Source organism: Cucumis sativus, chromosome 3, assembly GCF_000004075.3.
Source record: "Cucumis sativus cultivar 9930 chromosome 3, Cucumber_9930_V3, whole genome shotgun sequence".
Classification (NCBI taxonomy): Eukaryota; Viridiplantae; Streptophyta; class Magnoliopsida; order Cucurbitales; family Cucurbitaceae; genus Cucumis; species Cucumis sativus.
In genome coordinates this window covers 23,791,437-23,814,677 of record NC_026657.2, presented here as the reverse complement: position 1 = coordinate 23,814,677, position 23,241 = coordinate 23,791,437, and the positions used below count along the sequence as shown (strand labels likewise).

Sequence of the window (23,241 nt, the reverse complement as noted above, 5' to 3'; positions counted from 1 at the left end):
TTTCGATACATATTCTCTAGTGATGAGGACTATATCTATAAGAGTGTTAATTGCAATAGTAGCTTTACAAAATTTGGAAATATACCAAATGGTTGTAAAAACTACGTTTTTAAATGGAGATCGATTTAGATAAAGAAATTTATATGGAACAATCTAAAAGGTTTGTTGTTAAAGGACTTGAACACAAAGTTTGTAAACTTGTTAAGTCTCTTTATGGGTTGAAACAAGCACCTAAAAATTGATTTAAGATAAATGAGTGTGATGATGTGTTTATGTTAAAATCATAAATCAAGAGCATGCCATTGTTTGTTTGTATGTGGATGATATGTTAATAATAGGTCCCAATAGGAGTATCATTGATTCCACTAGGAGGATGTAGAACTTTGGTATCAATGACCTTGATTTGGCTGACGATACTCTTGGAATTTAAATAACAAGAAATCCGAGTGGATACATACTTTCTCAATATCACTATATAGAGAAAGTGTTGAGAAAATGCGATCACTTTGAGAGTAAGCCGATCGTAATGCATTTAATCTAAATTATAAGTTGAAGAAAAACAATGATGAATGTGTCTGCTCAAGAATTTTCTCAAGTTATTGGTAACTTAACGTATATAATGAATTGTACAGGACCTGATATTTGCCTATTTAGCAGAAAATGTTAGCAAGATACACCAACAATTATGGGCATGACCATTAGAATGTGTTAGGTGGAGTTCTAAGGTACTTAAAGTACATTCTAAACTATGGAATGCATTATACGATGTATCCACACGTATAGAAGGATTTAGTGATGCTAATTGGATTTCTGATAGCATTGGGGACTAAATAAACCCGTGGGTAAATTTTTACCTTAGGTGGAGCAGCTGTATCATGGAAATCTTCAAAACGGACATGTATTACATGTTCTAATATGAAATCAAAGTGTATATCTTTTGATAAAGCATGAGAAGAAGTTGTGAATGACGTCCAAAGTTTTATTGAAGATATTTCATTGTGAGAAAAGCTTGTATATGCAATATGTAATGATTGTGATAATTTAGTAGCTTCTATGAGAGTCAAGAATACTATCGATAATGGCAAGTCACAACAAATTAAGAGCAAGCATAATTTGTTAAGGCAATAGCTTTCTAGTGGAATAATTTCTATTGATTATGTGAAAGCAAAAAAGAATATTGCAGATCCTTCGAAGAAAGGATTGTAAGAGAGCTAAGTTGCATATACATCGAGAGAAATGAGGCTAAGGCCTATGAAATGAGTTATAGATCCCAAGAGCTAGTTTCAATAGACAAACTACTTGAATATTCATATAGTTGACACACTAAGAAACTTATAATTTCTTCTTATTTTTATGATTTTCTAGAGTGTGTGATTTGTTGATGTTAAGGTTATATTAATATCTTGTTTTACAAGAGATGTAATGGCACGATACTTTTAATCAATATTACTTATGCGAAAGTAGAAGGGAGATCACTTCTATGAGAACTTTTCAAATGGCTTATGTTCTCTAAAGCTCTCATGAATTTAGGATTTTGTCCAAGTCCAAAATGGACACAAGCGTATAGAACTTAAAGATAAAATATGAGTTGTGTGTGATATCTATAGTCTCAATTCACCAATAAGAAGGATAGTTCTAGAGTGGTCTCACAATTTTGTCACACCCCCTCTCGGATCACCTACTCTCGGTCCAAGAGACAACGTGAAGTAAACCGATACTGCTCTCCTTCTAGACGACACCAACTGACCTTGACTACTAAACTTTTTGAAGTACTAAACAACTTAAACAATCTAAACTTAATTAATTAAGCAGTGAACCAAAATTATTAAACAAAAAAAAAAAAACATGGATTTAACAAACTTCTTTACATAATTTATGAAACAAGTCAAGGCTAAATGACAATAATTACTGACGACGTTCAAAATAATTAATCAAACAACTTAACTAAGTTAGCTTTAACATGTGTACATGACATAACTTAAATTAAAGTACTAATCAAAAGAACAAAACCTAAAAACAAATTAGCTCAGTAGACTGGAGACATTGGTCAGACTTTCGGATCACAATCTCTTCCTGAAAAGTGAAAAACATTTGGAAAGAGTGAGCTAAATAGCCTAGTGAGTGACAAATTTTATAAAATGAAAATTTTAAATAAATTAACTTTAAATTTAACCCTTTTCATAAATATTTCATGAAATAAAACAACCAAGTACAAAATCTTTAAAGCTTATTTCTCAATAGACTTTTTCTTGCTTTTAAATATAACTCTTTCTATCTTCCAACAACTCTTTTCCTTTTTAAAATAAATATTTACTTGCTTATATCTGTTAACTCTATACCTTGGAAACTTGATGACGTTTGTAACTAGCTCGACCTATATATCGTGTCTAATATAATAATCTCAGTTAAGGTCTTTATTATCTATAGATAAGTACAATACTTACAGTGGCAAAATGCCCCCTAGATGTATGTGTTCTATCACCGTACAACTTTGGATTGTTCTTGTTGTTTCTTTCTTTGTTGATATACACTTGTCTCTTTGATTTCCTAGGACGTGTTGTTTGACATTTGTGTTACATTACATTTTTTTACAAAAAATATATTTATTTTGTTTTTTAATTATTTTATATGAAAAGGATAGTATCTTCCCAATTCTTAGAGATACTTGTTGTTCCCTTAGTTGGTGACACTTTCTCTCACAAGAAGATATTTTCAAGAAGATATTTCAATTACTTCATCCACAAGTTTGCATTCTCTCTCACATGAAGATTTTTTTAGAAAATATATTTTCTTGCTTCGTCAACAAAAGTTCTCAAGATCGGAATAACTTGAAATCAAAATAGGAAAAGTAAACTTTAAAGATTCTTGGTCAAGGATTTTGAGAACTTTTGTTGATGAAGTAAGAAAAATATAAAAAGGAAAATTCATTCTTCCTTGAGGTATGAAATCAAGATGAATTCAAGCAAAAACCCGTAGAAGAATCTTTACGAAGATAAGTCTTTACTTCCATAAACATGTATTTTTATGAAGAATATTTGACTTCTTCAAGACCAATCGAGTTATATATGAATATAAAAGACTGAAAGAAGACCTTTATAATTGAATGTGTTTAATTATAAAAATCAAGAGGAGCCTGATAAACTTCATTAGGTTCAATTATCTAAATCAGGTGGAACATGATATATCGAAGATAAGAGATTAGTTAAAGAAGACTTTAATAATTGGAAGCTTCAAAGAAAGGGGAGCTTGATATCTATAGCTTCAATTATTCAAACCAGAGAGTTTGAAGTCATATAAGGACAAGAGATTTAAAGAAGACGTTGATTTTTTAATACAAGTTCAAAGAGAGCGTGACAATCTTCAATCTTCAAAAGATTCAAACACAAATTTAGGGAAGCCTAATTAAAGAATACGCCAATATGAGCAAAATAGTGTCTTCTAAATGATTGAAGTGTTCTCACAATATAATACTCATTTGAATCTTAATAAAATCTATTTATTTGAGTTGTAAAAACTCTGTTGAAAGTAGGTGAATTTCACCCCACTGGTTATAAGAGCTATAATGTTTTTTTTTTTTTTTTTTTTTTTACTTTTTGTTCCCTTCTAGCCATTAACTAAAGTAATAACTTGAAAGTAAAATATACTTTTTCAATTTGTATAGCGTGTGAAAGAACACACTCCAAGATTTCAATCTCATTCCAGCTATTTGTAATTTGCATAGTAAAGGGATCCCTGATAATTCTCTTTTGTTTTTCCAAACAAACTCATCTGGATCTGACTTTATATCTCGTGGCAGTAAGTTTGTGTAGAAATTGAAAAGAATTAGAGAAGAATATATTTTGTTTATTTCATTTCTTTTTAAGATGCTTGGTATAAATTAATATACAATACAAGAGATTAAATATGGGAAGATTATATAACATAAACAAAAGTAAAGGCAGAGAATAATAATGAGTAGATTACGGAGAGGATTGTGGTTATGGAAAATATCCTCTTATAGAAATATTTGGGGCTATTTTCTCCCATCTTATGTATATTAGTAGGGGCAGGCAGTCTCCTATTGAATATTGAGATTGTCTGCAATAATCCCAATGTTTCTGGTGTGGAGCTGGACAAAGTGTTGATCATTATTTGGAGTTGGATATATGAAAAACAATCAGTTTTACTTATAAAAAAGAAAGTGTCTAACTTCGTTTAGTTTAACTTTAGGACTCGAGGGATCCAATGGTTTGGTTTGAATCCCTTTAAGCTCGCATTGGACTCATCATGTTGGTGATATATAATTAAATTTGTCTTCAACCACTAGTTTAAGCTTTTGGATGAATTGGTTGGTTTAATCCACTCCTTCCTTTCTTTGTGGTGTTGTCGTTAATGGTTGAAATTTACAAGTGAAACGTAGATGTAACTTTAATGCCGATAAATGGAAGAGACAAAACTTGGTTGGTTGGTTTGTGATCACAAGAGTGATGCAATTTTGGGAGGTTGCAAGTGCACCTACAGGTGTGGCAATGTCTCCTTTTTGGAAGAGAAAGTAGTGTTGGAAGGTATATGTGGAATTGAGTGAGAGTAGTCAAGTAACATATAACTCGACTTCAATGTAATGCAATACATTATTAAACTTCTGATAAGGAATTAACACTTGTTTTTGTTGGAAGCATTGGTTTATGTTTGTTTACTTTTGTGATCACAACCCAAGCTCGTGAAGAGAACAAAGATTATTTTATGAAGAGAAGGAAGTAGTTAGTGTTTAATACGTAAACATGTAATTTTTTTCATATAGTATTTTCATGCTTTTGGATGTTAGGTGTGTGTTTTCGTCGGCTGGTTGTATGTCCTCTTTGTTTATTCAGAATAATAAAAAGAAAGAAATCCTATAAGATCAAATCAGTTCCAACTCCAACAAATATTTGTAGGGACACTTTACCATAATTAATATTTGAAATGTTGTATAGATTTGAATTGGCAACAAGAAAGAAGCCTTTATGCATGCTTTCGCCAGCTATGTGGTTTGGGCCACCTCACCACCAATTTCCTCCAACTTTCTATTTATTTATTTTTGTTGAACTTCAAAACTTTGTTTCTCACACCAAACTTAATATATATAAATCGAGAGGTCAGAAGTTTGTAGGTTTTAGTCTCTAAATGTTGAATTAAAAATTGGTTTTTTCTTACCATTCCATTAACAATACTCAAAACTAGGTTTCCCTTTTAGTAAAATAGTATTTTGTTAGTAAAAAACTTTCAAGCGGATTGTTGATGAATAATTTGTAAAGCAGTTTTTTCTTTAATTAAATGTACAACTGTTTTATGTATTTATCAAAACAAATCATTTTTAGTTTACTTACTAAAAGCATTTGTCTTTATTTAAAATGAATATGCATACACGCGTTGACATCAAATTAGCGGTTACTTGATTCGTCACTTAAGTGAGACGTTGAGGTAGGACTATATATTGATGTATTACCTTAAAACGAGGCATTGAGATTTGCTAATGATCACCATTGAGGCATTATGTGTATTAAAAGAACCGTTGTTGCATTACTTAATTGGGACGTTGAGGTCAACTATTGATTAATGAGATGTTACAAAAAATTCATCATGACCGTTGAGCTCAATCTCTATATAAAGAGCTTTCCGCTTCTCATTTTAGAAGAGATAAGAAAATATATCTAAGAAAGTATCATAATAAATGGTATGTGACATTTCATATAGAGTTGCATTGTTTCATGAACCAATATATGTTTTTTAAAATAACCAATTTGAAGAAGAACTATGACTATTCAAATGACCACAAATAGTCTATAAATACTGCTTTTCTTCAAACTGCTTTTGAGAACTTTTTTCCATAATGATGTTCTCTCATGGACATTCCTCTTTTTTGTAAACTTTGTTCAGGTTTGATTTATCTCCACAAAGTATAGTTAGTTGAATCTTGTGCACGAGATGCTGCTTTCATGACAAAGTTAATCTGTTTTATCCTAGGAGACAATTATTCATGAACTCAGATACTAGAGTAGGTAAATTTATCTTAAGGAAACAACGTGAATTTATTAGACTCAAATTCTATTTGGTACACTAACGTTTATATTTTATAACTTTACCTATATATATATTTTGGACTATGACGCATACAATTTAATACATTAATAAAAGTGATAAAAGAAATTGCACATACAAACAAAATGTTGTAATCAAATTAAGTAAAACATAAATGTTCAGTTTTCTAAATTGTCTTAAGAAAGTTATAGAAAGCAAAATCACATTGAAAGCAGACAAACATATATTAATCATGTGAATTCATGTTGTGTTATCTTAACGCTACTTTACTTAGTGTTTGAGTTTGAAGAGTAATTAATTATACAGGATAGAGCATATCACCATTCTTCTATAACTAACACCACGTTCAAAAGATTAATAAAAAAACTTTGTGGATATACCGAACATCAACAGTTTTGAAATTGGAGAGAAATACTTTTGGAGAAAGCAAAAGGTTATGAAAAGTGTATCATGTACACAAATTGAAGGGAACACTTAATTTAAAGACTTTTCCATGACCATTCGAATAGTCATGTTTTTTCTTTAATTTGATTATTCTCATGAAGTGATGCAACCGTTCACGAAGGAATATCATCTATTCCAACATTTATATTTCAAAAAGTCCTCTTCAATACTTCTTTTTTGTTTCTATTTTTCTAGCAAAATCAAAAGAGTGTTGGTATTCCAATCGGTTCAGGTGCTGCTCCAATTGAGTTTTAGTTATATTTTACCTTGAGGTGACATAGTAAATCAGTATTGCTTGTACTTCGAGTAGAGTAGTGAAACATCTTAAAGAAAGTATGATATGCAACTCAACCTTATTCTTTACAAGTTTATGCTTTGCAAGTTTTGATCGTATACCTTAGGCATCCAAACTTAGGCAACGAGATCCTAGGTTTGCATCGAAGTTCACCACATGGAATTTCCATTGGTTGACAAAATTTCTAAGTGTTTTACTTCTATGCATCTTCATGTGTTCATTTGTACGCATCTTTCTTTAGGTGTCATGCTCACCACGTCCATATTCAAGGTGTCCAATTTCTAAGTCAAGCATTCTATCCATATGAATTTTCAACACCTAAATTTGTTATGTCTAGGCTTTCTAACGTCTAACTCCAACTTCCAACGAATTGTTAGTACTATTTCCAACCGTTTTTTTTAAATTATTGTCAAAATTGAACCTATAAAAAAAATTAAGATGCTAAAATAGTTATTCTTCAAATGGAATATGTCTAAGCAAAAATAAATAAATAAATAAACAAAGGAGTTTTTTTTTTTAAATAGAACAAAATGCAAAGATATTTACAACATATAGAACAATTTTGAAAAAGAAAAAAACCCACAAGCCCACAATGTAAAATAACAAAAATACTTTGCGATTAATTGATAACACACACGCGAAAAAAATATTCTAATTTAAATTATTTTATATTATAGTCTAAAAAGATCGTTTAAATATTTATACACGTTCATTTAGATCTTGGTAAACGAAGTGGTCTATCTCTATCTATTTGGATAAACGACTGATTGCTTAGATATTAGGATCGTTTGGATATTGGATACACGAGTATACCAATATCTAAACAATCCAATCAAATCTAAACTATCTTGTACAAAATCTAACTAATCTTGGAATATAATATTGTACCAAGATTATTTATATATTGGTACACAATCATTTAGATCTTGGAAAAAAATCGTTTAGATCTATCACTTAGCTATTTGGGATAGATAGTGATAGTAATATATATTTGTCTAGCTGTACTAGACGACTGATCATTTAGATTTTGGTACACGATCTTGTAGTAAAAAAAGAAAATGAGGATGGCGAAGAATGAGGAAATTCTTGAAGAGTAGATGAAGAAATCACGAGCAAGAAGAAGTAAAAATATGAAGAAGAAGAAATAATACTATGAAGAAGATGTGCAAGCATTTAACGTGAAATTCAAAACCAACAAGGACAAATTTGGAATTTATGAAAATATAATGATGACTTTATGGACTTTTATTTTTTGTTACACAGACTACAAATATTGTTGGTTATGGTTCCATGGAAAATTGCACCAAATAACACAAATTAGAAAATAAATATAATATAATCTATAGCATAAGGAAACAATATTTGCAAAAATAGCAATTTTTTACCGGTCATATGGTAAATTATTTTAAAATGCCTATTTCACCCTTTAGTTTTCCTTTAGTTATGACTCCTATCACTGACATCATGTCTAATATGTCAATATATTTTTTTATAAATTTATCATCAATAATTGAAATTTGAATTTCTAAATGATATAAATGTTAATAACATAACCTGAAATCAATGGTTTATTTCAACAAAAGTTGCAACTATATCAATTTTATTTATACTATCAACAATAGAAGCTATCATGTGGATAATATGTTATTAGTGATTCAAAGCTATTACTGATAGCGTGCTAATCTAATCCCTTTTCTTTGTCCATTTATGCTAAAAACAAACAACCACAATATTACTTTATAGTAACATTACCTTAATTGATATCATTGGTATATAGTAGATTAACAAGGATATTACTTAAAGATTCTATCAATGATATCCTTTTGTCACTATCACTAACAAATATAATAAGTGATAGCAATAGAAGAAGATTATTGATAATAGCTATAAAAAATATTAATTGATAGCCTAATTAAATCACATTCATTCAAAATTGATATGTTTACAAATGAGATGTCACTTATAGAAATATTCTTATATTCATATCCCTCTAATGCAATCATTGATAGACAAAGTTCGTGACATCATTTTACGTTGATAGCAATACATAAAAATTACTTATAATAGCTGTCATGAATATCAATTGCTAGCAACATTGCTGATAGAAGACATCATTAATAGAAACTGATATCACATTTTTCAAATTGAAAGCTATCATTGACAGCAGTCATCAGTAATAACAACTAACTATAACAATTGATACCATATTTCTCAAATTGAAAATTACTCTACCTTTCAAGGCTATCATTGATGAAAGTTATCATTGATAGTCGTTATCAATTATATAAACTGATAACATTTTTCTCAAATTAAAAATTATCATTTACATTATCTATCAATGATAGCAACATATAATAGCCATCAATTACTATCAATGATAACTTTCAATAATTTAAGAAAACCGAAAAAATAATCATAATGGTGATAAGTTATCACTGATAGTAGCTACTAATGATAACAATCAATAAAGCTATCAGTGATATTCACTAATTGTTGCTATTAGCGGTAAATTTCAACGTGAAAAAATCGAGAAGTGTGAAATAATCATTTCTCAAATTGAAAGCTATCAGTGATAGCATATATCACTTATAACAATTATCAGTGGTAGATGCTATTAGTGATAGTTGTTATCACTTATAGATGTCATGTGATAGCTATTATCACTGATAGATACTATCGGTGGTTGTTTTTAGTTTGAGAAATTTGGTAAGACTCGTTCAAAATGGTGATTGAACGTAGGTATTTTAATCTTTTACTAATTTTTTTTTCACTTTATATGCAATTATTTTATCGTGGTCTATATATATATATATATGATATTATTTTAAGTTTTCTTTTTCCATTCATGCAACTAACAGCTGGTTCAATATACGTAAATCAATCGCTAAAATAAAATAAGAGAGAGGGATAAATTAAAATCATATATAAATTTGCCATCACTTCTATCCAACCAATTAACGATTAAATATTGATGTTCTAGGGCAATGTGAATTAAGATTCTGATTCTTTGCTTAAAAGATTAGGTCTGCCAATGAAGAATCTTAGTATAATAACTTCATATGAAATTGAAAACCCAATTCAAAGAACAAAACCTGCATATGGATTCTTATTTTTTTCCTATGCTATTAATTTTGTTTTGTGGTATTAGTACTTTTCATATTCTTCTAATGTTAAATTCATCCCTCCTAAAATCACTTAATTGTTTAACTAAAATAACTCAACTGTCATATCACATTTGAAAAAAAAAGGTTTATGGTACGAATCTAACAAAAGTTTATGGTAGGAATCTAACATTTTTATTGTACTCAATATAGTACAAATCAGGTGGGTTTAATAATTGTGGAAGGCAACAAAAACTCCAAAAAGTTAAAAAAGATTCAACTTTTTTGAAATGGAATGGATTCAATCCAACTATCAAAGCAATGAAGGGAATGTAAGATGCAAAAAAAGATACCTTTTTCATTTTATAGATTAAAATCTGTGCAAGATGAAAGTTTCATTAAACAATTGCTTGATTCGCATTTTCTTTTATTAAATTTGGAGATTATCTTGTTAGCCACTATTCATTTTGGAAACAAATTTGACTAATGTTGAGCTAACCTGTTAATTTTTAAGCCACACAAACACATATATAGTTTTAGCTTAAAACCAAACTTTCTGGTACAAGATTATTAAGTACTTTTCTAGTAGGAATCAAAGTTCAAAGTTCAAAGTTCAAAGTTCAAACAAGGCTGCTCAAAAGGGATTACACAGTTAAATACTCAAAACTCATTTATTAAAAGTTTCCATTGCAAAGGGATTAGATCAAGAGACCTTTCATCTTTACACCATTTTATAGATAAAAAGGAAAAAGCTACAAATTCTCATATGCTTTCATTACTTTGGCTTTCTACATCACAGATTGTGTTTTAACTTTTCTTTACCGTGAAACTCCCATACATATCAGAGAAAAGTATCTTACTGGATACTGCAGATTTCCCAGGAGTTTCACCTTGATCAGCCACATCACTTTCAATTGACTTTTTAGTTTCTGAGCTCCATATGCACTCGGATCGGGTAATCAGAAGTCATAGGCTTCCTCCTGAGTCGCTTCAAATACTTTATGCACAAATCAAGAGATCAGAGTACTGATGGAGGGATCATCAACCACTAGCTTCCTTCTTTCAAATTGTTCCTGCTTTTTCTAGGAACATCTGCAGCTTTACAAACATTCTTTGAAGTCTTCTTTTTAACCTATGAACTCTTGTTCCTGTCAGGTGGCCGCAACCCTAACAATTTTATATTAACGGAGGCTCCATAAAGTTGAGAGGATTCAATTACTGCATCATACACTTTAGAAGAAAGATTGAGACCCTCATCCTTAGCCCTCATGTATAACTCATAAGCCAGCCTTGGTTTACCTTCCTTTGCAAGGGCCTCAATGAGTAACTCGTAACTCACCTCGTTCGGAGAGATGTTTCTAACTTTCATGCGGTGAAACCACTCATAAGCTACACTGCTCATCCCATTACGGACACATCCCGTGATTATTGCATTGTATGTGACGACTGTTGGCTCAATGCCTGATGCAACCATATCATTGATAGTGACTTCAACCATATTAAATTTTCCTTGACCAGTGAAAACTGACGCCATAGTCGTATAAGCATAGATGTTTGGCTCCACCCCAACTCTAATCATATGATCCCAGACACTGCGTGCTTCATCATATAGCTTTCCCTTTTCCAGAGCACTAAGTAATGCCCCATATGAAAGGACAGTGGGTTTTTCACCTTGTTCAACCATTTTCCTAAAAATATCTATAGCTGCAGAAGTTTCTGCAGCTCTGGAACATGCAACAAGAACAGCGTTCCATTCCCGACTTCCAGGTCTAAGACCTTTCTCTTCCATTTTGTTGAGTAACCGAACACCCCATCTCCAAATTCCTCTTTTCTTTGCGGCTGTGAGAAGAACATTGAAGTGAGAGACAATTAGTTCATATGACATGTTGTTTGGCTTTGGTCCTTTCTCTAATAAATCTTCATAAATCTCCAATGCTGCCCACCATTTCTTAGCTTTCCCCATCAACCAAATCACATGATTACAAACAGATAAGCTTATACCACATTGCTTTTCTCTTATCCTGAAGTACAATTCTTTTGCTACATTATAGTGTTCTGCACACGTACAAGCCCAAATAAGTCGCTCCGCTTCAGCACGATCAAGTGACAGTCCTGCTTTATCCATTTCCATTAGAAGTTGCAACACCTTCGTGCTTGCACAGTCACCCTTCACAAGCCAAATCCTCATTACTTGGTAGCAAACACGTCTTGTAAAGTTTTCGAGCTTCAAGAACTCATTAGCCCAATCTACATTATCATCTTTCGCTATTTCACCATTACGATATCTTTCTCTCAACTCAACCATGAACTTTAAAGCACCATTCCCATCTTTCATCCTTCGGTATGCTCGTAAGGCCGTAGAGTAGGATACGGGAGACAGAGTTAGGCCTTTCTTCGGCATCTCTTCAAGAATGCCAAGAGCTTTCATTGCTAGTCCTTGTTCCAAGTAAATGGACATAATCGTGTTGTACGTAACAACATTTGAAACAATTCCTTCCTGTGCCATATCAGTCAAGACATTTTCCATTCTCGAAAGCTCTCCCGATTGCTTAACTGCACCAAGAAGACTATTGTATATGAACAAGTTTGGTGCAATACGACCATTAGTTTCAATCTTCTTTCTCTTAAGCCAGTCAACAAGAGCTACTGCACACTCCAACCTTCTGTCTCTCCCAAAACCCCTAATCATGGATGAGAAAACTTGAAGAGGCAATTCAACCATGTCCTTGAGAACCTGGTCAACATCATCTGCCGTACGAGCAAGCTGCAACTGAGCCGCTAGTGCACGAACATCAACCCTAACATCTCCCACCCCCTCCAATTCTCCTTCATCTTTAAAGCTCCCTCCTCCATGGCTATTTTCACCATTAACTTTGCCGTCGTCATCATCATCCCAATCTAATCCTCTCTCAGGCAAACCATCTCTAGAATTTGATTCAACCCTAGTGATTTCATCATCAATTGTTGGTTGTTCAACAGCCCAAGCAGATAAACAGAAAGCCCCAAGAGAATTCCTGTTCGTCTTCATTAATGGAACAACTCTAAGCTTAGAACAGCCATGGCGGAACTCACAATTACACACAAATCTCGAATTCTCGTAGCAAAAGCCACTTCTCAAAACACTCAAGTTAAAGGAAATCAAAGAGAAACCCCAATTTCCACAACGACAATCAGAAAAACCAAAACTCTTTACCCTTTTCCATGACCTATGAACTACAGAATAAGAACCTAATTCAACGCCGGAGCAACTAGTTGGACACCAATTACTAAGAGCATGCATCGTCAATAGAAATGAAGGAGAAAAGATAAGATAATCCCAGAATTCAAATGGCAATGAATTCCAGAGTCCTTATGGATGACTTCCCATCACAATCCGAAGAAGTTGAAAAGAGAAATGAAGAACAGAATTACCTTACAGAGAGGAGTGGCAGTAAATGTGCTCCATTTTTGAACTGGAAATGAGAGGATTGAAGAGAAAGAAATTAATATGAGAGTGGATTTGCCAAATGGGTTTTTTTTTTTTTAGGATAATATGGATTTTGTTTGGTTCCTTCGGACGCTGCCGTCTTCTCACAGCCACTCGATTGCTATTATACCCAAACTCTTTGTTAGAACCATTGTATTAAATCTCTATACATACACCCACATTTTAATGCACATTTTCATAGGTTTAATAACCACATCAGAAAACTCAATCTCTTAATCAGTATTAGTTTCTGTTAATCACTTAATTATTAGCTTTGCTTGTTGTATTGTCCACGTGACATTTGGCTATATATTAGCCATTTCTTCATTAATGAAATTAAGCAAATTTTATTTACTATGTGTGACGCCCCGAACGCGATTTGCACTACGTGTTGAAAATACATACGACAAGAATGAGTTGTGCGATGAGACGGTATGCAATGGAAGCTGACGATTGGTAAGCTTTGCAAAGTACCTTGTATATTACGTTCAGACTAGGCGATGCGAAAGAACTATGCGTTGAACTAGGAGGCGATGTGAATTTCCTTCACCTAGAAGTAATTGACGTCATTTTTGCTTAAGAAGGTCGGTGAGCTAATTTTACCTTGTCGCCCAACTGAATTCAAGATAAGGAGGTAATGGCAATAACACTTGGCATTTTGATATTGGACAATTCTCATCGTTGGACAGAAGCAATTATTCCAGCATGAGAATTCTCACTAGAGAGGCTCATAAATAGGAGAAGTCCGACCATTTTTTAGAAATATTTTTACCTTGAGTTTCCTTAAGAAAGAGTTGGAGAAATTTCAAGAAAGTGCAGAGGAGCTTCGACTAAAGACTTAAGCAATGAAGCTAATTGATTGTGAGTGGTCCCTTTTTAAAATGTTTTCAATATAAAAGAATTTTCGCTGTATTTGAATCTATGATTTCTCTTATGTTCTTAAATTCTAAAATTAAAATTGGTTTACAAATGATTTGAACTTGAAAATGAGCTGGAATATTTAGATGAATTGATCTTTGGTACCTTACGTGATGAGATACCTCACACTCGTTGTGGGATATCTTATCTTTGCTATATGATATAGGGTAGGATGCCCTATTCTTGATATATGATTTGAAATAGGATGTCTCATACTTTCTATGTGGTTTGGTATGAGATGCTCTTTGCGTACTGTGCGTTTTGCCATTGAGTGAAAGAGTCGTTATACGTGATGAAGTTGATGGAGAATTGTTGTTGCATTGAGATTACTTTGCACAGCAGCAACTCACCAAAAAAGTGTGGTAAACGCTTAAGCTAGGGAGGTACAAAGATGTAATTAAACATGCAGAATAATTTTACGATATGATTTAAATAATGTGTTATGTGAATTGCTGCACTATGCGACATGTTTTACGATGAATTATTTGAAAGGAAATGCCAAAAACTTAAACTTGCCAACAACTTGCTTGTGTTGTTGTTATGTGGGTTTGCACGATTGATATGTGTAGGTTAGATTTATCATCTTAATGATCCTATTGCAAACCTCTCTCTTCTTAGAACCAATGAATTATTCGATGGTGTGTCATTGAGGTTCTGCAACTACGTTATGTGACGAGCATGGTCATTGCATGCGATATGCTCACTATGTGATCTCTAGGTTAGGATTGTGCATCCTTTCCTTGCGTAACTACTAAATCTGCGTTGAGTACAACTTTTTCTCTCGCTTGCCCAAGTGTGAGTGAAGTGAAAGGTTTCATGGGTAAACTAGAGTCGAACACATGAAATTTAAATCAAACTTAGCTACAAAGTCTACTTCTCATTCATGCGGTATAAATATTTATACAGTATAATGTAAAAGTGTATGTGTGTATTAAATCTACTATTTACAACTAGAGATTTTGTAGAAGGTGACATGGGATGGTGTGGTTGTGGAAAATGAGCTAACTTATGTTAAGGAAATTTGAAGGAATATCTCCGCGTTGTAGGCGATTAAACCAAGCGGCGGTCCTTGATGCGATAAAGATTACATAACCATCTTTTAATTAAGGTGAGCAAACTCTTGGTGTCTAACGCCACAGTTGCTTGCTTCTCGAGATACAAATGATAAAGATGAATTAGGTTTCCTTATTTATAAGAATCACATTGTCTCTCTATTTAAGGCAAGCAAGCCTCTCGATGCCTAAACACACCACACTTGTTCTCTTTTTGAGACACAAATGATGGAGGACAAATGCTAGAATTGAGTTTGTCGTCAAGCCCCTTTCTATACATGCTTAATGAATTCTTTGCTACTTATTCTCTTGAGTAGTTGGCAAACAACACCTAATTCCTTCTCTCGAAAAAATCCAGATAATGGGATGAAGCTCATGTTAAGCATGGAGAACCTTATAAGTGAAGATCTCTTATCAAGCACTTATCACACACTTAAACTACTTATACCACATAAACAAGATGACTAGTAAAGAGATGAAAGATTGACAGTTAATAAAGTTGCAATGTGTTGATTGATGTAGGCCTCTCGGCTATGGAAATATAAAAGTCAATTACATTGAAAGTACAAAAATGGAAAGCAAAGAGGGAAGTCAAGTTGTAGAATGCATAGTTGTGTATTCTTTGGCTCTTTCACAAGTTAGGGAGACAAAAGGTGATCTTCTCTCTCTAATCTCTCTCTATGTTCTCACTCAAAGGTTGATCGAAAAAGAGGTGAAGAAGGGAAAAACTTCTATAAAAGGGGAAAGGTTATTCCTTTCCATCGGCTCTCATGGAGCTCTCTAAGTTTTGGTCCATTCAAACCTCCTTTACTTGGTAAAGATGGAGGCTTTTTATAGGCAACTTTGGACGAAAAGTTTTTATTCTTCTACACATGTCAACACCAAATGCAGCATTGTCAAGTCACATCAACTCCAACTACCATTCTTTTCTTCTAGTGAATCTCTTTGCGTGATGATGTGACATCCCGCCTAGCAACGTTAATCGCCAGGAAACTTCTTGTTGCATTGATCTTTCACATAAACTCTTCTTTTGATTCACTATATTTCTTCTTTTCTTTATTATTTTGCAATAAAAACACTGAAAAACATGGTAAATCAGGCATGGAGACTTATGTAAGTTATATTCTCTTATCTTTATAAATATGCACTGAAAGCTACGTGTTTTGGCACTTTATCCCGCTTTTTGACTCCATTGTTCTACCTTAAAGGCTATGATAACTAGTATTTCTACAAGTTAACAAGTTTCATATGAATTATAAATATTTGTTAATAAGATTTGGATTGTGTTAAATCGCCTAATATGTTGAGATGATTTGATTTAAACAAGTGTTACTATTGAAACGCATAAAATTTCTATTGCATGGTTTTGTGAAATGAGTTGAACGCGTTACGGCTGAAACTAACTTACTAATTGTGTTGGTAAAAAATCTCACTCACTAGACATTTTTGTCTAATCTTTCAAATGTTTTGTTTTACTTCCCCTCAGGTAGTGAAGGACATCTAGTGTTAGACTTGGCAAATTGAACGTTTGTCGTGTCATAATTGCATCACATCAACTTTTTAGTATTCCCAGTTAGTTCATATAACATGAAGTGTTCTAGGCAAGATGATCAAGATTATTGTTTTTTAAACTTGTATATTTTCAGTTTGAAGAAACTCTTCTACTTATTTTAAATGTACTCTTTTATCAAGTATCAATGAAGTCTTGTTATTTTAAAATAAGTTCTCATCTCACTTTAAGTTTGATGTTTGCGTTTATTCTTCTTACTGGGCGTTCAACATGATATCTTGCAGAGACATTTGTATTAAATGTCTAGGCGATCATGCCCCCACATGGTCACATGAAGCGATCTTAGGGTGGGACATGACACTATGATTCTTAACATGTATCAGTTAAAACTCTTCTTTTCAAAGTTTAGGCTTTTGCTTCCATGGCATCCAGATCTCTATCCCTACTAACGTAGATTTGTCAATCCCTCCCCATTCTTCTACTCAAGCAAACACTTCTTCGTATGCATGCTCTTTTACTAGTTCCTTTGCTTGCACTCATGCTTTTTTGAAAAATGCATCATTCCTATTTTCTTCACCATCTTGATAGCATGAACTCAGTTTTAGTCTTCAATCCTCTAACTTAATCAAATTATGCTTCATGGAGTCATACAATGACTCTTGGCTTCATAGTCAAGAGCAAATTGGGATTCGCTGATGGAACTATTCACAACCTATTGAAGAACTGAGAAATTCATAGATAATTTGTAATAATGTAGTGACTGCTTGAATCATGAATGCTCATTCTAAAGAAATTGTTGCCATCTTTAATTTCTTTGATTTTGCTTGAGATATATGACTTGATCTTCAACAATGCTACCAACAAAAAAATTCAACCTCAAATTTTTCACTTGCAAACAAAACTCTCTACTAAGTGTGAAGATCAACAATCCGTCACAACATACTTTGCAAAATTGAGAACTTTGTGGAATGAACTAGCATCTCATTGTTCTGCCTGCACATGCAAAAAATGCAGTTGTGATGGAGTTAAGGATTTGACTGATTATTTTCAAACCGAATATGTCATAATCTTCCTCATGAGCCTCAATGTCACGCCTTGCTCCAAATGCTGCTTTACTGGATTAAGTGGAGGTGTGCTGCCTAGACACTCAACGCACATCTCCCCACGAGATGACACACTAAATGCTTAGTAAGTAGAACAATCTTCTTAGATCACAAAATTTAAACGTGAAATTCAAACTTGAATGAAACAAGAAAACTTCATTGGTAAACAACCCATAGGGATATATTTGATTCTTAGTACACAAATCTTTCAAAATGAAATACAGACTCGAAACAGGGACTTGATTCTTCCCGTCTAGCTTCTACATGCTACACGATATAACAGTGACTACTACCAAAGTGATACGACTAAGGAGGCATGGTAGACAATCAAGACAGCAAGTTCTACATTGGATGTCCTTCACTACCTGGTGGGATAAAACAAAACATTTGAAAGGTTACACGAAAATGCATAGTGAGTAGGATCTTTATCAAGTGTTTAAATAAATCAAGTTTGCCTTATTGCCAACTAGTCATTTTCCAAAACAATTGTTATAGTAAAACGTAAGTCAATCATTTCAAGGTTTATCACATCGTATGCCTTTTGCATATCATATGTTACCTCATAGATTCATCAAGCATATTCAATTATGTTTTCTTTTCTCTCTCTCTCTTTTTTCTAACTTTCGGCCTTTTTTTACCTATTTCTTTACAAGAACTAGAATTGTCGCTTTTGAGGGAATAACTCTTCTTTTTTTTTTTTTTTTTTGCTTCCAGACATATTTTTAAAAAAGTGAGCTTTTTTTTTCTCTTTTTTTTTTCGACTTTTTTTTATTCGGTATCTTTTACATGAGTGACTTCCTGTGTTGTCAACAATCCCACTTCTACTAGAAATGATGGAACATCCTTTTCTCTTACGTATCATTAGGCGAATAAAAATTCTTTGCGGAATGAAGTAAGGTGGAGAAATGTTTAATCTTGTTTTGATAGGAGTTTACGTGTAAGTTTAAGAGCTAAGCATGTTTAAGATAAACATGGAACTTACAAGTGTGCCACTAAGAGTAGGAGTTGGCGAAATATTAAGAGTTTAAGGATGACTAATCTAATTTGGAGTTAGTATAGAAGAGAATCAAATGAAGGGAGGATTCTGAAAGTTTAAGAAGAAAAAGCTAAATGTTACGTAACTATTGAAGACTTCCCAAGAAGAAGAGATGCAAAAGTAATATGGGTTTAAGTCAATTAAGTTCTTGCGAGTGATTTCTTTCAAAAGTGTTTACTTATATGAAAAGTTTCCTTTAAAAGTTTTAATAATTTGAAATAATGTTTTAGAGAGATTTTGAATGTTGTTTCACATTATGTATAAAGCATGTTTTATGAATGTGAACTATGTTCAAACCATTAGTCTTCCTTCTATCAATGAGTTAACTGTCACGTGCACATAAAAGATAAAGGTAGTCATGTAGAAAGAATAAAGTCAGCCAATACATAAAAAAACATGTATTGTGTTAAGCGGCTTGAGCAATAAGAGTGAATCAAGATATTCCCATATGCTTTTGATAAAATGGATATTATTAGTAGTCTAAACGCGAGAAGACGAGTCTTGACGTAGGGAATTATTCACGTTCATGGTGAAAGGATTGGTTGAGACTAATGTATATGTTTATGCAATATTATGTGAATTAGTGATGTTTATGAAAGGCGTTTCATGAAAGGTTTTCTTAAAATCTGACTAAGTCTTTTGACTTATGTTTTAAGTTTTTCCTCCCTAAGTGTTCAAATGTTGAGGCAAGAGTAAGGAAAGGTTGAGAAGATACTATGTGAGGAGAGGATGCCAGGCGTTTAGTTTAAGTCTTAGAATTATTTTCTTGCATCTTGAAAAGTGTGTTGTAAAACACATGATTAAGACTTAATAAAAACAATAGTTTATCCGTTTCCATTATATTAAAGATGCATTATATCCCCTTAAGTGTAAATTTAGTCTATGAAGTCACCACGTATTTAAGCAAAAGTTAAGGACCTAAGTGAGCATTATATTATAGTGTTTTTCTTTAGAGATGCCATGATTGCTCTAAGTTATGTTGCGTGCCGCATAACAAGTTAGGACACGTGTGGAGTGGGGCGTAACAAGATGAGGATTGTTGTATTCCAACAGCAACATGTGAATTTTCCAAGATATGTTTGACGAAGGAAGTGGAAGTGTAGATTAAGGTGATTAGGTAGAGGTCATTGACGCTAGGTCATGGAATAAAAGTTTTTCAGGAGTTCTGTCCTGAATGGTGAATTTGTCAGCATAAAAGACAATATAACAGTTATTGTGTTTGCATAATTGATGAACATATAAAAGGTTGTGGAAAATAGTAAGTACATATAAAAGATGTTTTAAGAAGAAAAATGTTGATGAGTAAGAGATTTTGCCAAAATCTGTATGAGATATTGAAATAGATTTTGAGTTGCCAACTAAGAATCTTTCTTCACCGTTATATTCAATGAACATGGAGAGATTTCCAAAATCTGAGGTGAGGTGAGGTGAGGTGTGCATTACATCCAATTAATAAGTGAAGTCAAAGTGTTGAAGGAGTGATTTGATTTGTAACAAATTGAGTGTTTTGTGTGACAACTCCTTTGCTAATTGAAGTTCATTCTGTTATAGCAATGAAAAGCAAAATGTTCAACATTTGTACAAACTTGATTTGATTGTCTCCTCTCCACCCACCATTCTCTCTCATATCTACATTTCTCATCGTCACTCACTGCCACACCATACTCGAACTAAATAGCATCCACCAAACATACAATTCGATTTTCGATTTAATTCACCCTAATTTGATTTCAGCTCAACTTACTTTGATTACAATATTTATTGAGATTTGTTTATCATTATTTTCGTAAAATTGAGAAGTCAAAATTTTAGACAAATTTAATTAACTCATGTTCCAAACCACTGTGTAAGATCATTATCCATATTATAAGCGACTCTATTTATTTACTTCTTAATTTCACACACAATTTTCTCTTTTGAAAAAAGAAAGGAAAACGAAATACAAACATATTGATCAGATACTGCGCCACACCATCATGCATAATACACATTCTTAGCACAAGAAAAGAAAAAAGAAGTCAAACTTTGACCCAAAGCTCCTACAGTGTTTCAATCTCGATCACCTTCTTCTCCGGCTTCTTCACTTCCTCTTTTGGCACCGTCACTCTCAAAACTCCGTTCTCCATCGCCGCCCTCACTTCATCCGCCTTCACATTCCCCGGCAGTCGGAACCTCCTGCAGAATTTCCCCCGGCAACGCTCCACACGACGCCATTTATGACCACTACTCTCATCGTTTTTCTTGTCATTACCGGCAGTAGCGTCGTCTCCTCTATCTCCGCTTATCTGCAGCAGCCGTCCATCACCATCCTCCATCACCTCTACCTTGACCTACTCGACCGAGATCCAAACAAGGCCATTAACAAAATGGGTTTTGGTACACACTCGAGTTTCAGGAACTCGAAATTTTGAAAGTTCATGGATCACCAATCAATTTGAATGGAACATATCTTTAAAATTTAAGCTCCATTTGAAAAGATTATCATTTTACTTTTTCGGTTTTTAATTTTTACAACTTATTGACCTTAATTTTGAAAACATATAATTAAAAATTTAGCGATATATATTTTGTATAATATTTAACAACATGCTAGAAAGTGATGGTCGCAAATGGCTATGTCGTCTTACCTGATCTTTCTTCAACCCGGGCAAATCCGCGATGAAGATGTGAGCAGCCGGAGTCTCTTTCCAGTCAGTGGGGGTATTTAAAACAGGACATTGGTTAATCATAGAAAGAAATGGATCGAAGATTTCGTGGAGAATCAAAGACATGTTTCCAATGAAGATAGAGAGATGTGAGAACTGATTTGAGAAATGCGGATCAGATTTTTGGTGTATTTGTTTTGGGTTTTTTAAAATTATTTTCTGTTGCGGTATTGAAGGAAGGAGAGAAATGGGTTGCTTTTATGAGGAAAAACAAAAGGTTGATTTCTTGAAGTTTCTTGTTTCTTCTATTAATGGACGCTTGTGTGAGTATTAAGTTCTACCATCTTCCACTCCCTTCCTTTTTGCTTTTTATTCCTTATAAATTACAACTCTTTTGTTAAATATTATTATTATTGTCACAGTTGTCAAATCTCAACTATCAATATCAAAACAATCTTGATTTACGATCGTGTACCAAAATCATTTATATTTAAGATAATGTATCAATATCACTTAGATTTGGTACATAATGATGTACCAAGATCTAAACGATATTTTTGTTCAAGACCGTGTACCAAGATCTTTTATATTTGGTACATGATACACGATCATTTAGATATGGATGAGAAAATATATGAGAGATGATGGAGATCGTTTACCATGTGGAAATTTGAAGAAGTGAAAAAAGAAATAAAAAGATAAGAGAGGTGACGAAGAAGGAAGAAATTCTAAATTCTAAATGAAGAAATCACACATAAGAACAAATAAAAATATGAAGAAGAAGAAGTAATACTAGTAATATGAAGAAATTAATAATATGAAGAGGAGAGGAAGAAATCGCAAAAAAAAAAAAGTGAAACAACGTTCACATTATTAAAAAACAAACTTAAGATTTATAAAAATATCTCCTACATTTATATTCGTAAATATTTTAATGTTTTGTTATATTTACACAAATAATCTACTGTTCACTACTTTTTTAAAAAAAGAAGTTGGAGGATAGATGTGTTTAGGAAGGTTTGAGTATAAAGAGGGTTGATTTGTTGAAGTTTCTTTTATTACTATTATTATTACAAGTGTTATTTTGATTAATTATATGAAGTTTGTTGATGATTCTTGATGTTTAGTTTAATTAAAATAATTGGATGACGCCACTAATTAATGGGGAGCTAATTGTGTAATTGGATAAGTTCGACCACATCTTCTAGTTTCTTCCCTTAGATGTTGTATGCTTCATTATAAAAAATGTTATTTTTTAAAACGTAAGAGCTTATTTTGTGAGAATAGTTACGTTAATTTATTAGCAAACACTACCAAAAATTTAGATTGTTACATCGATTTTAAAAAATGAACGTACATGTTTGATGTTGATTTTTAAAAATAAAACTTTTGATGTTGGATTTGTAAACTAACCATTTAAAACTGATATTATCCTATTGTTTTTTATTTTAGTAAAATTGATTTTTTCCCTTTCATCTCCAAAACTTCTTTTTAATTTCTCGAGACTTACTCTTCCCAAACCCTCTCTTCACACTCACTTACTCCTGCACCAACCTACTCTCCCCAAACACTACCACTATTCCATCATCGGCTACCACCATCCGTAGCTCATCA

General features: G+C 32.8%; 2 protein-coding genes across 2 annotated transcripts; both read right to left on the bottom strand.

Annotated features, from left to right (window-relative positions):
- Nucleotides 1-10,541: 10,541 nt before the first annotated feature.
- On the bottom strand, nucleotides 10,542-13,459 carry LOC101210774 (protein LOW PHOTOSYNTHETIC EFFICIENCY 1, chloroplastic). Its single transcript, XM_011653276.2, has one exon. The coding sequence runs from the start codon at nucleotides 13,175-13,177 to the stop codon at nucleotides 11,030-11,032; it is 2,148 nt and encodes a 715-aa protein (XP_011651578.1). The 5' UTR covers nucleotides 13,178-13,459; the 3' UTR covers nucleotides 10,542-11,029.
- A 7,370-nt stretch (nucleotides 13,460-20,829) lies between these two features.
- LOC101210531 (class I heat shock protein) lies at nucleotides 20,830-21,874 on the bottom strand. The gene is made up of 2 exons (XM_004145675.3): nucleotides 21,610-21,874; nucleotides 20,830-21,312 (listed from the first exon to the last, which is right to left on the bottom strand). Exons 1-2 carry the CDS (start codon nucleotides 21,751-21,753, stop codon nucleotides 21,022-21,024), a joined length of 435 nt encoding a protein of 144 aa, XP_004145723.1. The 5' UTR covers nucleotides 21,754-21,874; the 3' UTR covers nucleotides 20,830-21,021.
- Nucleotides 21,875-23,241: the final 1,367 nt, after the last annotated feature.

Coding starts and splice junctions, on each gene's coding strand:
- LOC101210531 (XM_004145675.3), bottom strand. CDS start 21,753: ATGTCTTTGATTCTCCACGAAATCTTCGATCCATTTCTTTCTATGATT. Junction 21,313..21,609: donor CCGGGTTGAAGAAAGATCAG/GTAAGACGACAT, acceptor TCGGTCGAGTAG/GTCAAGGTAGAGGTGATGGA.
- LOC101210774 (XM_011653276.2), bottom strand. CDS start 13,177: ATGCATGCTCTTAGTAATTGGTGTCCAACTAGTTGCTCCGGCGTTGAA.